General features: G+C 42.5%; 1 protein-coding gene across 3 annotated transcripts in view; it reads left to right on the top strand.

The window, feature by feature from the left end:
* rsu1 (Ras suppressor protein 1) overlaps positions 1 to 15991 on the top strand; it is a 161204-nt gene that overhangs the window by 24697 nt on the left and 120516 nt on the right. For all 3 annotated transcript variants that reach the window (XM_080217147.1, XM_080217155.1, XM_080217164.1), the window contains exon 3: positions 1743 to 1793. In XM_080217147.1, the coding sequence (XP_080073273.1) occupies positions 1743 to 1793 (51 nt within the window). The remainder of the gene's footprint in view (positions 1 to 1742; positions 1794 to 15991) is intronic.

Genomic DNA, 15991 nt, shown 5'->3' with positions numbered 1-15991 from the left:
ATGGCTTTGTTAGAGGGAGGTCTTGCCTTACGAATCTGGTGGAATTCTTTGAGGAGGTGACAAGAACGGTTGACGATGGGAGAGCCGTTGATGTCATCTACATGGATTTCAGTAAGGCGTTTGACAAAGTCCCTCACGGTAGGCTGGTAGAAAAGGTTAAGGCGCATGGGATACGAGGCCAGGCAGTTAGGTGGATTGAAAACTGGTTGGGAAATAGAAGACAGAGGGTAGTTGTGGAGGGTACCTTGTCGGGCTGGAGGCCAGTGACCAGTGGTGTGCCGCAGGGCTCGGTACTGGGACCTCTCCTCTTTGTAGTCTACATAAATGACTTAGAAGAGGGAGTAGGTGGTGTGATCAGCAAGTTTGCTGATGACACCAAGATGGCAGGGTTGGCGGGTACAGAACTGGATTGTCAGGTGATACAACAGGATATAGATAGGTTGGTGCAGTGGGCAGATAGGTGGCAGATGGCATTTAATCCTGACAAATGCGAGGTGATGCATTTTGGAAGGAATAATGCAGAGAGGAGTTATGTGATAAAAGGTAGGCCGATTAGGAGTATAGATGTACAGAGAGACCTGGGAGTGCAGGTCCACAAATCCATGAAGGTTGTGTCACAAGTGGAGAACGTTGTTAGGAAGGCTTATGGGATGTTAGCCTTTATAGGAAGGGGCTTAGAGTATAAAAGCTGCCGTCTAATGCTTCAGTTATACAGAACGTTGGTTAGACCGCATTTGGAGTACTGCGTCCAGTTCTGGTCACCTTATTACCGGAAGGACGTGGAGTCTCTGGAAAGGGTGCAGAGGAGGTTTACCAGGATGTTGCCTGGCATGGGGGGACTGGGTTACGAGGAGAGACTGAAGAGACTGGGGCTATTCTCCTTGGAAAGAAGGAGATTGAGAGGGGACATGATAGAGGTATATAAGATACTGAAGGGAATAGATAGAGTTAATAGTGAGAGACTGCTCCCTAGACTGGGTACGAACACAAGAGGTCATCAATTAAGGGTGAGGGGGGGGAGGTATAATTTGGAGGTAAGAGGAAGGTTCTTTACACAGAGAGTTGTGGGGGTCTGGAATGCGCTACCGAGTAGGGTGGTGGAGGCAGGCACGTTGGACTCGTTTAAGATGCAGTTAGATAGGCATATGAGTGAAACGGGAATGGAGGGATATGGTAGGGGCTATTAAATAGGGTAAACCTCGGGAGACACCGGAAGGGCAGGCTGTATAACTAATATGTTTTGTCTTTATTCCACAGGTGGAGGTCCACCTCGTGTCAAGCGAGGGGCATGCACACGGCGGGTTGTGCGTGGGCTGCTCTTGGAAGTCCAGGAGTGGCCTAGTACTTCATGTCGGTGTGTGTGCTTGATCCTGGACCGATAGACGGGCTCCACAACAGCTCAGTGACTAGCACTGCTAGCTGTGCAGATACATGGATTTGGGCCTGTGTCTGTGGGAGTTTGCGCATTCTCCCTGTGGTTGCGTGGGTTTCCTCCGGGCGCTCCGGTTTCCTCCCACACCCCAAAGATGTGCTCTTAGGCTAATTGGTTTCCACCAAATTGACACTATTTCTTCCCTGAATCTGACTGAGTAGGGTCCCATTCGTAGACATGCAGGGTAGGATAGGTGTAGGGCAATGCGGCGGCGCGGGCTCGTTGGGCCGAAGGGCCTGTTTCCCGTGCTGGGTTGTTCTTTGTTCTTTGTTCTTTTTTTATTTAATTGTTTCTTTTCATTCTGTTGCAGTCACTCTTTCCAACATCACCCAGCTGGTGCTGAGTCACAACAAGTTAACAAGTGAGTAAACTTCAGTGATTCCTATGTCTTGAAACATGAGCTGCTGTGAAATGTAAACTATCTGCTCTGAGAATAAATTTCAGCCAGTTAAATTGGTGAAGTAATAAGTGAGTTATAAGGAGAGGCTGAATAGACTGGGACTTTTTTCTCTGGAGTGTAGGAGGCTGAGGTGTGACTTTATAGAGGTCTATAAAATATTGAGTGCATAGACAAGGTAGATAGTCAATATCTTTTCCCAAAGGTAGGGGAGTCTAAAACTAGAGGGCATAGGTTTAAGGGGAGAGATACAGAAGTGTCCAGAGGGGCAATTTTTTCACACAGGGTGGTGAGTGTTTGGAACAAGTTGCCAGAGGTAATAGTAGAGGCAGGTACAATTTTACCTCTAAAAAAGCATTTAGATAGTTACATGGATACAATGGGTATAGAGGAATATGGGCCAAATGCAGGCAATTGGGGTTAGCTTAGAGGTTTTAAAAAAAAAGGTGGCATGGACAATTTGGGCAGAAGGGCCTGTTTCTATGATTCTATGACTCTGACAAATACAGATGCTATATGGAGCAATTTGCTTTGGAATCCTCTAGCTGATGTAGGGGGCTACAATGGTATATTTCTGTGGAGGAGTGAGACTACATCTGAAGTTTGGCGGGAGTCAAGTATGTCTACAGGTTAAGAGAGTACCTTTTAAATTGAAAATACTTTTATGTTGTGCTTTCAGTATATCTAATGTTGAAGTAGGAGTGTAGTGTAATCAATGGATATATGCAACAAAATATGAAATAATTCATCCATTTATTTTGGCTGTTGGTTTATTCTAAGGTGAATTTAAATGTTGAAGTAAAGGTGAATCCTATAGGCTTAAATCAGGTCATATCTCTTTTTGGACTGTTAAAGTACACTCGGGAAGAGTAAGATTTGAAATATGAATGTTGCTGACTAAATCAGGGGATTTCTACTATTGCACCTTCTAAACTAATGTTAAACGTGAAAAGTTTGACCTCTGAACAACTACATGAGAGTCAAAAATATGACATTTCTTGAGTTGACTGACAGTGTATGTGCTAGGGAAGTGGACTTTACCATGTTTATAAGAAATTTTAAAATCTTATACTTTGTCACAAAGGGTCAAATTAATAGATGTGGAGATGCTGACGTTGAACTGGGGTAAGCACAGAAAGAAGTCTCTCAATACCCGGTTAAAGTCCAACAGGTTTATTTGGTAGCTCAAGCCACAAGCTTTCGGAGTGCTGCCCCTTCATCAGGTGAGTGGGAGTTCAGTTCACAAACGGCATATAAAGACACAAACTCAATTTACAAAATTATGGTTGGAATGCAAGTCTTTACAGGTAACCAAGTCTTAAAGGTACAGACAATGTGAATGGAGAGAGAATTGAGCACAAGTTAAAGAGATGTGTATTGTCTCCAGCCAGGACAGTTAGTGAGATTTTGCAAGCCCAGGCAAGTTGTGGGGGTTACAGATAGTATGACTTGAGGCCATCCTCATGTGTGGAACTTAGCTATCAATCTCTGCTAGGCGATTCTGCGTTGTCATGTGTCATGAAGGCCACCTTGGAGAACGCTTACCTGAAGATCAGAGGCCGAATGCCCATGACTGCTGAAATGTTTCCCAAGAGGAAGAGAACACTTTTGCCTAGTGATTGTTGAGTAGTGTTCATTCACCTGTTGTTGTAGCGCTGCACAGTCTCCCCACTGTACCGTACCTTGGGACATCCTTTCCTGCAGCGTATCAGGTAGACAACGTAGGTCAAGTTGCAAGTGTGTGTACCTGGTGGATAGTGTTCTCACATGAGATGATGGCATCTTTGTTGATCATCTTGCAGAGATTGCTGTGGCAGGGTTGTGTGGTGTTGTAGTCACTGTCCTCCTGAAGGCTGGGTAGTTTGCTGGGGACAGTGGTCTGTTTGAGGTTGTGCGATTGTTTGAAGGCAAGAAGTGCAGATGGCCTTGGCGAGATGTTTGTCTTCATCAATGACATGTTAAAGGCTCCAGAGAAGATGTCATAGCCTCTCCACTCCGGGGAAGTACTGGATGACGAAGGGCACTCTGTCCACCATGTCCCGTGTTTGTCTTCTGAGGAGGTTGGTGCAGTTTTTCACTAGGGCATCGGAACTACCGACGATGAGTCAAGCGCCATATCCTGCTCTTATGAGGGCATCTTTCAGCATCTGTAGGCATCGGTTGCAATCCTCCTCATCTGAGCAGATCCTGTGTATGTGGAGGGCTTGTCTGTAGGGGATGGCTTCTTTATGTGTTGAGTACTGAAGCAGTTGCAACAACACCATTGTCATGGGGGATGCTGGTGTAGAGTGATGAGGAGTGCTCCTGGTTCAACTGCTTCATGTATGCTGAGTTTCTGTAGGAAGCCCATAGTGTCATAACAAAAGCTGGGCGTTCTTTGTACAGTGGGTTTCAGGATGCCCTTGAAGTAGTCGCACAGAGTCCCATTGCCCGATATGATGGGACGGCCGGGTTGTTTGCCTTGTGTATCTTTGGAGATCTCTATTGCCTCCCAATGTGGGGAGTACATGGGATGAGAGTACAGAGGGTGCTCTGAAGGTCTGGATCAAAGGTCTTGATCAGTCTGAGTTGAAGGTGTGTTCTTTGGTCTATTACCAACTAATAGACACATGTTTATAAATATCTAACCAGGTATTGGAGCACAGAAAGACAATAATTTAGTGTAGCTGGTGTTTTTGCTCCATACTAGCTTTCCTCTCCTCTGCAGTTATCCTCATCTAATACCTTCTTCTATTCTTTCTGCCTGCTGCTGATTTGGCTATATTGACTAGCTGGTTCCACGTTCTAATTATTCTACTAAAGAAGTTCCCCGCGCGCCCTGTTGGATTTATTGATGACTAACTTATGGCACGTAATTCTGGTCTAGGGCCCAAGTAGAAATATCGGCCACAATTCTCCCAAAAGTGCTGAATGGGCAGGAAAACTCTTCTGTTCTAGATCCGAACTGCTTTTGTCAGGTCAGTTCAGCTCCCCACCTGAATCTCTGCACTCTGCGCTGCAGAAGTCCCAGTCATGAATCTCATCTCATGTAAAAACCCAGGGGGTAGAGCCTATTCGCGCTGGAGTCTGACAGTTCTGGAACTCTGCACATGTGCAGTGGCCCCAATCTGTCAGACTCTCTTTTCGCTGGCCAGGCCGGGTCTTGGGTCAGCCCTGCCCCTCCCTCCCCCGGCCACCACAGCGTCCTGATGTACAGACCGCCCGTCCCAGTCACTGCCCTCCCTCCATCCCAGACCAATTCTGTGTGCAGATAGCCAATAGGCCCTGCCCCTTTGCACTACCTGATGCCTGGTGGGCAGTGCCAAGGTGCCTTGTGGGCATGGGCACTTTACCCCTTAAGCAGTGCCAAGGTGCCCATGCCCAGGGGGCACCACCATCCCTTCGCTCCACTCCAGCAGGGTCTCCTATAATTCCCCAAACATGGGGAGCTTGTGTAAACCCTGCTGGAATGAAGTACTCCTGGCAGGATGGAAGATTTAATTGGAACCAGTAAGTTCCCAATAATTAGATTTAAAATGCATTTAAAACACAGTAGAAAAAGATTTAAATGATTTGTCTCTCTTCCTGCTGATTTTCCAGCGTGGTCTGACCAGTGACTGTTTGCCAGCTCTGGGAAATGTGCATGCGTTCTCAGCGCATGCACAAATCCTGGAACAAGGCCAGCGATGCACATCTCCACCCTGACCCACCAGAAAATTTGTGGGTCGTGATGGGAGAATTGTAGCCATCATCTCTACATTGACCTTCTCAAAACTCAACCTTTTCAGTTTGAAATGTTTATTATGTCACCCCTCGGCTGTCTCTTTTCCGAGTGAAAAAGAGCCACAGCCTGTTGAACCTTTCCCGATGTGTGTTTGTGAACAGTGTGGCTTCTAGCATGCATAAGTGAGCCTGACTGACTATCTTTAATTGCTTTTCAGTGTAATTTTGAGCACAATCAGCATTGGATAACACTGGTTATCCAATCTTGGAATTGCATCTAATTTTGGATACCTGTGTTTTTGAGGTTTGCAAGCACCGACTTGTTGATTGAGGCCATTACTTGGTCTACTGCAAACAGCCAAAGAGACACACACATGGCCCTGTCGTTTTGCAGAGAAAAGGAACTTGTCCAAACTTTGCACCTTTCTTTTCATCTTTTTTAAAAAATGTATAGGGAACAGTGGTCTTGGCATTGCAAATAAATCAGTCCAACTACCCAGTTTGAATTTGAACAAAGTTGGGCAGTTAACAGTTCCATGCTGCATTCTCCATGGCAATGCCTCCACCAATCTGACTGCAATTGCCAACTGATCAGCTCTCTTGTGTAGTATGAATTGTTGTTTTCCCCCATTAGAGTTGGTAGCTTCTTGCAAGCTATCCTGATAAGTGCAAGAGGAAAAGCATTGATAGCATTCTTTTGTTTGGCAATACTCAAATAGAAACTTGGATATACAAGTTAACAGATCACACCTATATTAGGTATAATCAGTTATGTGGATTGAAGCAGGAAGTTGCAATGGAACACGAGCAAATGAGGTGTGGGTAAAGCTATGCCATGTGGGGAATCATGTGTGAGGGCCAATCATTTTTGGATCCAGTAAAAGGAAAATTTTAAATATTTTCTGGTAAGAGCATAACTGTTTGTGTATCCACAGACAAGAAATGTTTGTAGACAGGTACAAAAAGTGATCAAAAAAGCCAGTGGAATGTTGGCCTTTCTATCTGCACGTGGATAGAATACAGAATTGAGGAGGTGATACTTGTGCTGACTTTATTTGGAATACTGTGTTCAATTTTGGGCACCGCACCTTCGGAAGCAGCCTTGTTCATCAAAATGTTACTTGGACAAAAGTTTATAAACTGGTTGTGTGACTTGGTTTCATGTTTGCTTGACTGATCTGATTGTGATGTTTAAAATGGTAAAAAATATTTGGGGTTAGGGAGGGAAGAGATGCAGAGAATATATTTCCATTGGTGGAGAAAGCAGGACAAGGGGACATACAGTAAAATTTTAAGATTATCAAGTGGTATGGGGGGAAAAGATTAGTTCAAGTATAGATCAGCCCTAGTTAACTGAATTGTGGAACAAGGTACAAAGGTTGATGGCCTATTATTTGTAGATGCAAATACAAAGTTTGTTGTTTGACTATTTCAATGGAAATTGTTTTTGGTTCTTTGTGTTGGCACTTGTTAGAAAAATGTGTTTTTTAACTATAGTTTAAATATTTGATTTGTATGGTCTGAATTGAAGTGGCTACATGCATTTTATGTATTAGTTACATATTTGAGGGAACTAAATTCTAATTGTTAATGGCTAATTGTAAGGAAGCTAATGCCCCCCCGCCACCAAAAATAAACCAAACATAGCCCAGACCTAACTGGCCAAAAAAGAATACCGATCATGTAGCCGTTGTTTAAAGTTTTTATTTATTCGCCTCACAAGTAGGCTTACATTAACACTACAATGAAGTTACTGAGAAAATCCCTGGTTGCCACATTCTGGTGCTGTTCAGGTACGCTGAGGGAGAACTTAGCATGGCCATTGCACCTAATCAGCATGTCTTTCAGACTGTGGGAGGAAACTGGAGCACCCGGGGGGAAATCCACTCAGACACAGGGAGAACGTGCAGGCTCTACAGAGATAGTGACCTATGCTGGGAATCAAACTCACGTCCCTGGAGCTGAGGCTGCAATGCTAACCATTGGGCCACTTTATGGAACCCATGTGAGAAAAAGTGTGATGTGATGAAATATAAATGGGCTGTGTAATACTGGGTGGAGTTAATAACCAGTAAATGGTACAACAGGTCAACCAAAAAGCCTTGTAATAGTGATCACAGTGATAATGTGTGTTAGGTTCTGAGATGGAAAAGTGAAAATCATCTTTCAACATATTCCTTTCTGAAGTTGAAGTGCTGGCCAACAAATTTTAAGGGGTGAAACACTTGGGATACAAATGCTTTCAGAAGGCATTTGACAAGGTACCTCACAAGAGGTTATTGCAGAAGGTCGAGGGACATGGAGTTGGGGGTAGGGTGTTAGCGTGGATAGAGGATTGGTTGTCAAATAGGAGGCAGAGAGTGGGGGTTAATGGGTGCTATTCGGATTGGCGGTTGGTGACTAATGGAGTGCCCGAGGCGTCAGTGCTGGGGCCTCAGCTATTTACCATTTATATAGATGATCTGGAGGAGGGAATCGAGTGTATGGTGTCGAAATTTGCTGATGACACCAAGATTGGTGGAACGGCAAATTGCGCGGAGGGTGTGGAGAGTCTGCAGAAGGATCTGGATAGGCTGGGCGAATGGGCCAGGAACTGGCAAATGGAATTTAATGTTGGCAAGTGCAAGGTGGTCCACTTTGGTAGGAATAATGGTAGGAAGGACTATTACTTACGTGGCGAAAAACTGCAGCAGGCGACGGTGCAGAGGGACCTCAGGGTCCTTGCGCATGAGTCGCAAAAACCCAGCCTGCAGGTGCAGCAAGTGGTCAGGAAGGCGAATGGGATGCTGACCTTCATAGCGAGGGGGATTGAATATAGAAGTAGGGAGGTCTTGCTGCAGCTGTATAGGGCATTGGTGAGGCCGCAGCTGGAGTACTGTGTGCAGTTTTGGTCGCCGCACTTACGCAAGGATATTTTGGCCTTGGAGGGAGTGCAGAGGAGGTTTACTAGGCTGATGCCGGAGTTGAGGGGGTTGAGCTATGAGGAGAGGCTGAATAAACTAGGCTTGTACTCGTTAGAGTTTAGAAGAATGAGGGGAGATCTCATTGAGACATATAAGATGATGAATGGGATGGATAGGATAGAGGTGGAGAGACTCTTCCCGCTCAGAAAGGACAGTAGGACTAGGGGGCACAGCCTCAAGATAAAGGGGGGGCGATTTAGAACGGAGTTGAGGAGGAACTTCTTCACTCAAAGGGTGGTGAATCTCTGGAATTCTCTGCCCGTTGAAGTGGTGGAGGCTGCCTCGCTAAATATTTTTAATACGCGGGTTGATGGGTTTTTGATAAGCGAGGGGATTAAGGGTTATGGGGAGAGAGCGGGAATGTGGAACTGAGCCACGACAAATCAGCCATGATCTTATTGAATGGCGGGGCAGGCTCGGAGGGCTAGATGGCCTACACCTGCTCCTATTTCTTATGTTCTTATGTTTATAATATACCTAAATTTTAGATGTGTGCCACTGGATAATGAGCAACAGGGAAAAAGCTAACCTGTACCCCCATAAGGAAGTAGTTGGGTGAATGGGGGCAGAAAAATTTTTTTCTCAAACCATAAGCAATGACAGCTTAGGAGGTAGAGATGGATTTAAAAATACCAGAGGGGATTGAACTGGTGGGAGAGCTGAACTAGAAAATGAAGTTATAATACGTGGTAGAAATGTCAAGCTCATCTATAAATGTAAATATAGTAGCAAGCAGATGAAAAAAGAAACTGAAGTCACTGAAAAATTCCATAGGTGGCGTGACTTCAAGTGATAGTGTCTGTGGTGAAGGCCATGGACAACCTGTCCAGTACAGAAGTAGAATTTTTGGATTGAGGATGGGTAGAAATGGGGAAATACTAAAATAAGTTTTATGTATGGAAACCACTGCCTGACTGAGGGATGTTCAGGGGTGATAGACATTACACGTAACTACCTAAATAACTAAATTGGCTTTGCTTTCTCTGATAATAGTAACATTTTGAAACTAGAGTACTATGTCATGGTAGAGGAGCTCAAATTAATAAGATTCTAATATATTGGGTGTCACAGATTTTATTAAGCTTATAATGCAGTTTTATTGCCAGGCCTCATGTCAGCTGGGGATTCAAACATTTGACAGTTTTGAGTTTGGATTCTTAAAAGGTCAAGAAACCAAATGTACCTTACACACAGAATTTTTATACATTTCTCTTGCTCCCTCCTTATGGCAGTCCACGCAATCGTCAAATGTTAAAATATAATTCCTTATATGGAGAACTTTTTAATGTTGTTGAAAAAGTGACATGTTGCAGAAACTTTTAGTCTTGGTTCATCAAGACAAGCACAAGACCACCAAATTTGGCAATATGTCTCTCTTTTCAGCAATTTAATTTCTGCGTTACCATTTACAGCTGCTTTTACTTTTGCAGTTCAGTGCAACTCATACATCAATTGTTACATATAACTGCTAGTCTAGCAAATGAAACATTAATTCATGTCATGCTTTTACATAAAGAGCAATTCCAAAGAATGAAGTATACTTGTATGTTTTCCTTTTGAAGAACTAATGTTTTTCTACCACTCGTTGTCAGTTGAGTAAAGTTCTCTGAAACATATGACTGTGTCCACCGGCAAGCTATTTAATAACTGTAGCAACTAACCTTTCTCAGTTAAGCTGGAGAAAAGCTATTTTCACGACAGTAGAAAGATGCATCAAAAGGAGTACAGCATTAGTGGACACCAAGATGATCAAATTAATCCTTTCTTTACAATGATCAGGAAGTAAACTAGCATTGTGACAATCCATAAAAGAAAAATAGAAGCGATCTGGTAAACTACAGGCCATCAAGTCTAAAGACTGTTGTTGGCAATTAGAAGTCATTGTGGAAATGGGAAGTAATTAAATATATAGATATGCATGGCATCATGTGATAGATTTTCCATGGAATTATCGGAGGCAGATCTGTTCGAAGGAAGAATTTTTTTTTTTAAATGGCACTCCTGTTGATGGAAGTTGTGTGGCGGTTTTATAATTGGAATTTGTTTTTTAAATGACAGTCCTGTTAATGGAAATTGTAAGGTGGATTTATAATTATATTTCAGCAAAGTTTTTGATGCTGTGCATGAAGGCATGAGAAAGATGACAGGATTCTGCAGTGGGTTGTAATTTGTCATAAACCAGAGGCAGCAAAGAATGATTGATTGTAAATGGAGGTGGGCTGACCAGGCTAGGGATCACCAGTTGGAAAGTGCAACTGGATCATTGGTTAAATGATTTACCATGCATAGTTACCAAAATAATTTAGAATTGATGCTGCCCAAGATTCCAGGAGGTTCAAACAACTGAGATAGCAAACCAAATATAAAGGATTGTGGATAAATTGGGAAGTTGGCAATGGCAATTGATTTGGTCAAATGCAAGGTAATCAGTGAATAAACAAATTATGCAGGAAGTTTGTAGCCATTTAATTAATACCCTCATTTTATGTCAAGGATCAGCCATGATCTTATCAGATGGCAGAGCAAGCTTCAAGGATCCTATGGTCTATTCCTCATTTCTTATGTTCGGACCACAAGTAAGGACGCTAACTAGATCATAAGATGTATAAACAGAGGGACTGGGCACAGATCATGACATTTGCACGTATGCCACACAACAGAGTTACAGATCATTTGGTCCAACTGGTCCATACTGGCTATAACATTTGTCTAAAGTAATGTATATCCATAATCCCACTTCATTACATAGGCAGCTAATGTAATACATGATGAAACTCCACACATTTCATTGTTCTGCTACAATTCAGCATCACACTGTAACATGCAAATTTCACTTGATTTATCAACATTTAATTTACTTAAAACAGCAACAGATCTGAAGTCCAAATATCAGTAGTGAGGAATAAAACTTCCCAACAACAAAAAAAAGATTGTACTAGATCTATCTGGAGACTATGCATAGTTTGGGTCCCTTCTCATAAAAAGAGAATGCTGAAGGTTGGCCAAAGAGGGTAAAATTATGAAACACCAAGTGCATGATTCCAAAGGGGAATTTCACAGTAACTTCATTGCAGTGTTAGTGTAAGCCTTACTTGTGACAAATAAATAAACTAAATACTTCTGGGGAAGAACAAGATAGAGGGCTTAAAAAAAATGTAAGATATCCAATAGGGAACTCAGCATGACTTTACCAAGAGAGTGATGAGAATGTAAAATCCATTATGATGGAGTGGCTAAAGCAAATAGTATGGATGCATTTAAGGGTGTTTAGACAAGCACATGAGGGAGAAGAGAATGGATGCTTCTGAATATGGAGTAAGATGAGAGAGCTTGAATAATTGTGCAGGTGTACAAGGTGCTAGTGTGGCTACAATCAAACAACTGTACACGAACCTGGATATCGAAGCATCTGAGGCAGTGTGACAAAAAGCCACCAAAGTGTTACTTTACTTAACATCACTCATTTTGAATTCTGAGCCGAGATTTGAGGAGCCTGAGGTCTGTTCTAGGAAACAGAATCCTTCAGAAGATGTTTAATGTCTTTATAAATTGTACTCTATAAATACATTCCCTTTGCCACAACTGTAGAAATGTGACAGACATGCAGAAAGCAATTTGCACTTTGAATTAAATACTTTACACAGAGTGGTAAATGGATGGACTAGATTACTTTGCAGAAAGTATGGAAAACATGGAATAATGAGTTATTTGGAAGGAGGGGTGATTTTTTTCTTTGGCATCTTTCTTTTGAGTTGAGCTGAGCTGAATAGCAGTCTCTTTCCGTTCTGTATGTCCAATTGAATTTCAGTAATTATGCATGTGATTTTTTTTAAATTTAAGAATAAATCTAAGAACTACCCCCACCCTACAGTCTCCCAAAACCACTTCCAATTAATTGATCTGGTGAGAACTTCATTTTCCACTGTAATCACCATCCAAAACCCCACGTGTATATATAAAAGTTGATAATTGTTTAATGAGGTGCAACTGGATTCTTAATTGATCTGAATAATAGTTACCACTCCCATCCAATTTGACCTGAACAAAAATTATTTCATAGAATCCCTACAGTGCAGAAGGAGGCCACTTGGCCCATAGAGTCTGCACTGACCACAGTCCCACTCAGCTTCCATCCTTGTAGAATGATGGGCCTCCATTTTTTTTTGAAATGACTAAGCTTTGTTTTTAAGTTTGATTGTGGTATTTCTGCTTTTACCTCAACCACTTGTGTATGTCCCAATGTTTGTTTCACTCTTTTTTTTTTTAAGTGATTTTCGTGCTTGTCATTTCATGGTTAGCTGTCTGATAGGCTGCCTGGCAAAATAACTCACTGGTGGTTCGTGCTGGGAATCCCCATTGAAGAATAACACAATTAATTGGATGACACAAGAGTTACAGTTCTCGCTACAGTGATTGCTAGTTTTCTTAGTGCAGCTTACTTCAATCAGTGGGGAGCCCTTTACTTTGCACATATACAAAATCTGTTTTAGATTGGATAAAGCCTGTTTATCTTTATATCCCAGATATAACAGTGTGATTATTGCTTTGGGTGTTTACCTGATTTTATTGGACACAAAAAGTGATTTACCATCCCAGTAGTATTTTATATTAACTGTGATAGTTAATTTATTGATTAGTTTGATTTCCCTTCCCGGAAAGATAAATTAATAATAACCATTGTGTACCAGAGGACAGATGGTGGGATAACCATGAAATGACTCCTTAAACTTTCAGTAGCCAGGATTTTGCATTGAATTTAAGTGAGTCTAATAGTGAATAAATCAGACATCAACATGCATACAGGATTCAGCAATTGTCAGAGTTGCTGTGCTGATGTAAGCTACATTCCACCAGCTTGAAATCCATGTGAGAGCTTGACATTTCTCTTGCGTTACCTAGAAAGCAAAGCAGAAAAAGTTAGGGCTGGCATGTTCATATATGTGAATCCTTAACGTGATGACCCATCAAATTACTGTCAAACAGCTTCTTCTCTGGCACTGAATTAAGTTTTACAAGTTTGAAATTCTGTGCCTCCTGAATTTAGTAATGGATATTTAAAGAAAGGACAACTCTTCGTCAATTTTGTCTCAATCACATTTCTTTTTCATGGACTTCATTTTTCTTTTCATGATTCAAATAACTAATTTATACTACACAATAAACATTAAAATGTTGGAAAGACTCAGCAAGTCTAGCTGCTTCTGTGGAGAGACAAACAATGTTAATGCTTCTTGTTCATACGACAACTCTTGAGCAAGCTTTAGACTCTGGGAGGAATTTTTATATCCTGGTTTAGACTCTGAGCAGAATTTTCTCAGTACTAATCTTCTTTCTGGCATTCAGACCATTTCCAGGTGCTGATCCTGCAGGGAACAAAGGGTGTAGGGGCCTTATTGGAGATGACAAACATAGAAGTAGTCTCCATATTTCCATTCCAGAGTTTTGAGATAGCTGAGGAAATTGTGGAGGCATTGGTGGTGATCTTTCAGGAATCACTGGAGGCAGGGAGGGTACTAGAAAGAAGTGAATGTAGCACCGCTCTTGAGAAGGGTGAGAGGCAGCAGACAGGAAATTATAGGCCGGTTAGCCTGACTTCAGTCATTGGCAAGATTTTAGAATCCATTATTAGAGATGAGATCGCAGAGTACTTGGAAGTGCATGATAGAGTAGGACTGAGTCAGCAGGGCTTTGTCTAGGGGAAGTCATGTCTGACAAATCTGTTGCATTCTTTAAGGAGGTAACAAGTAAGTTGGATAAAGGAGAATCAGTGGATGTGATTTATTTAGATTTCCAGAAGGCCTTTGGCAAGGTGCCGTGTAGGGGACCATTAAATTACTGCCCATGCTGTTAAGGTAAAATCCTGGCATAGATAGAGAATTGGTTGACTGGCAGAAGGCAGAGTGGGGATAAAGGGGTCTTTCTCAGGATGGTAGCTGGTGACAAGTGGTGTGCCTCGGGGATTGGTGCTGGGCCCATAACTTTTCACAATATACATTTAACAATTTGGAAGGCAGAACCGAAGGCACTGTTACTAAGTTTGCAGATGATACAAAATTATTTGGAGGGACAGATAGCATTGAGGAAGCAGAGGGCTGCAAAGGGACTTGGACAGATTAGGAGACTAGGTAAAGAAGTGACAGATAGAATACAATGTGGAAAAATGTGTGGTTATGCACTTTGGAAGGAGGAATGGAGGTGTAGACTATTTTCTAAACGAGAAATTGCTTAGGAAATCAGAAACACAAAGTGACTTGGGAATCATTGTTCAAGATTTTCGTAAAGTGAGCGTGCAAGTTCAGTCAGCAGTTAGAAAGGCAAATGCAATGTTAGCATTCATGTCGAAAGAACTAGAATACAAGAGCAGGGATGTACTTCTGAGGCTGTACAGGGCTCTGGTCAGACCCCATTTGGAGTCTTGTGAGCAGTTTTGGGCCCCATATCTAAGGAAGGATGTACTGGCCTTGGAAAGGATCCAGAGGAGGTTCACAAGGATTATCCCTGGAATGAAGAGCTTGTCATATGAGGGACGGTTGAGGATTCTGGGTCTGTACTCGTTGGAGTTTAGAAGGATGAGGGGGGATCTTATTGAAACTTACAGGATACTGCGAGGCCTAGATAGAGTAGATGTGGAAAGGATGTTTCCGCTAGTAGGAAAAACTAGAACCAGAGGGCACAACGTCCAGCTAAAGGGACGATCCTTTAAAACTGAGAGGAGGAATTTCTTCAGCCGGAGAGTGATGAATCTGTGGAACTCTTTGCCGCAGAAGTTGTGGCGGCTAGGTCATTGAGTGCCTTTAAGACAGAATGGATAGGTTCTTAATTGATCAGGGGGCCAAGGGTTATGGGGAGAATGGGGATGAGAAAAATACCAGCCACAATTGAATGGTGGAGCAGACTTGATGGGCTGAGTGACCTAATTCTGCTATGTCTTATGGTCTCATTCACTGTCTAATTAAATATGGCTGGTTCCTGAGGCAGGGACACTGACCATCATGACCACTCCATTGTGGGCTACTGGCCTCCGATGACAGTGGAATTTACTCCTCCCATCTCCTTGGCCGAGAGCTGTATCATTGTGTGAAGATACTGGGTTGAGAGCCTGATGTCTTCCCAACCCAACTGCATTAAGTTAGGAGTGGGTGAAGTTGTGGTCAACTAAGTAACCAAATGTAAAGTCACTTTAGGGCCCCATTCTGCCACTGCTACTTTTTTTAAACCAGTGGTGGGGAGTGGAGCCCATGCAGAATTAGTTATTACAATGCAGAGGATACCTTTCAGCCCATCGTGTCAGTTATCTAAATGAGCATTATGACTTTGTCATTCTCCTGCTTTTTCCCTCTACTCTTGCACTTTTATTTTCAGTCAAATAATCATCTAATGCTTTCTAAGTGCCTTGATTGAACCTGCCTCCACCACATATCTAAGTAGTGCATTCCAGACCCCTTTTTTGTGTTTAAAAAGCTTCTTGACTGGCATTTGCTACTTTTGCAAATCGCT

Source organism: Carcharhinus amblyrhynchos, chromosome 2 (assembly GCF_965287045.1).
Source record: "Carcharhinus amblyrhynchos chromosome 2, sCarAmb.v2.hapA, whole genome shotgun sequence".
NCBI classification, from domain to species: Eukaryota; Metazoa; Chordata; class Chondrichthyes; order Carcharhiniformes; family Carcharhinidae; genus Carcharhinus; species Carcharhinus amblyrhynchos.
The sequence above is the reverse complement of the archived record's forward strand: the minus strand, read 5'-3'. Positions and strand labels throughout refer to the sequence as shown.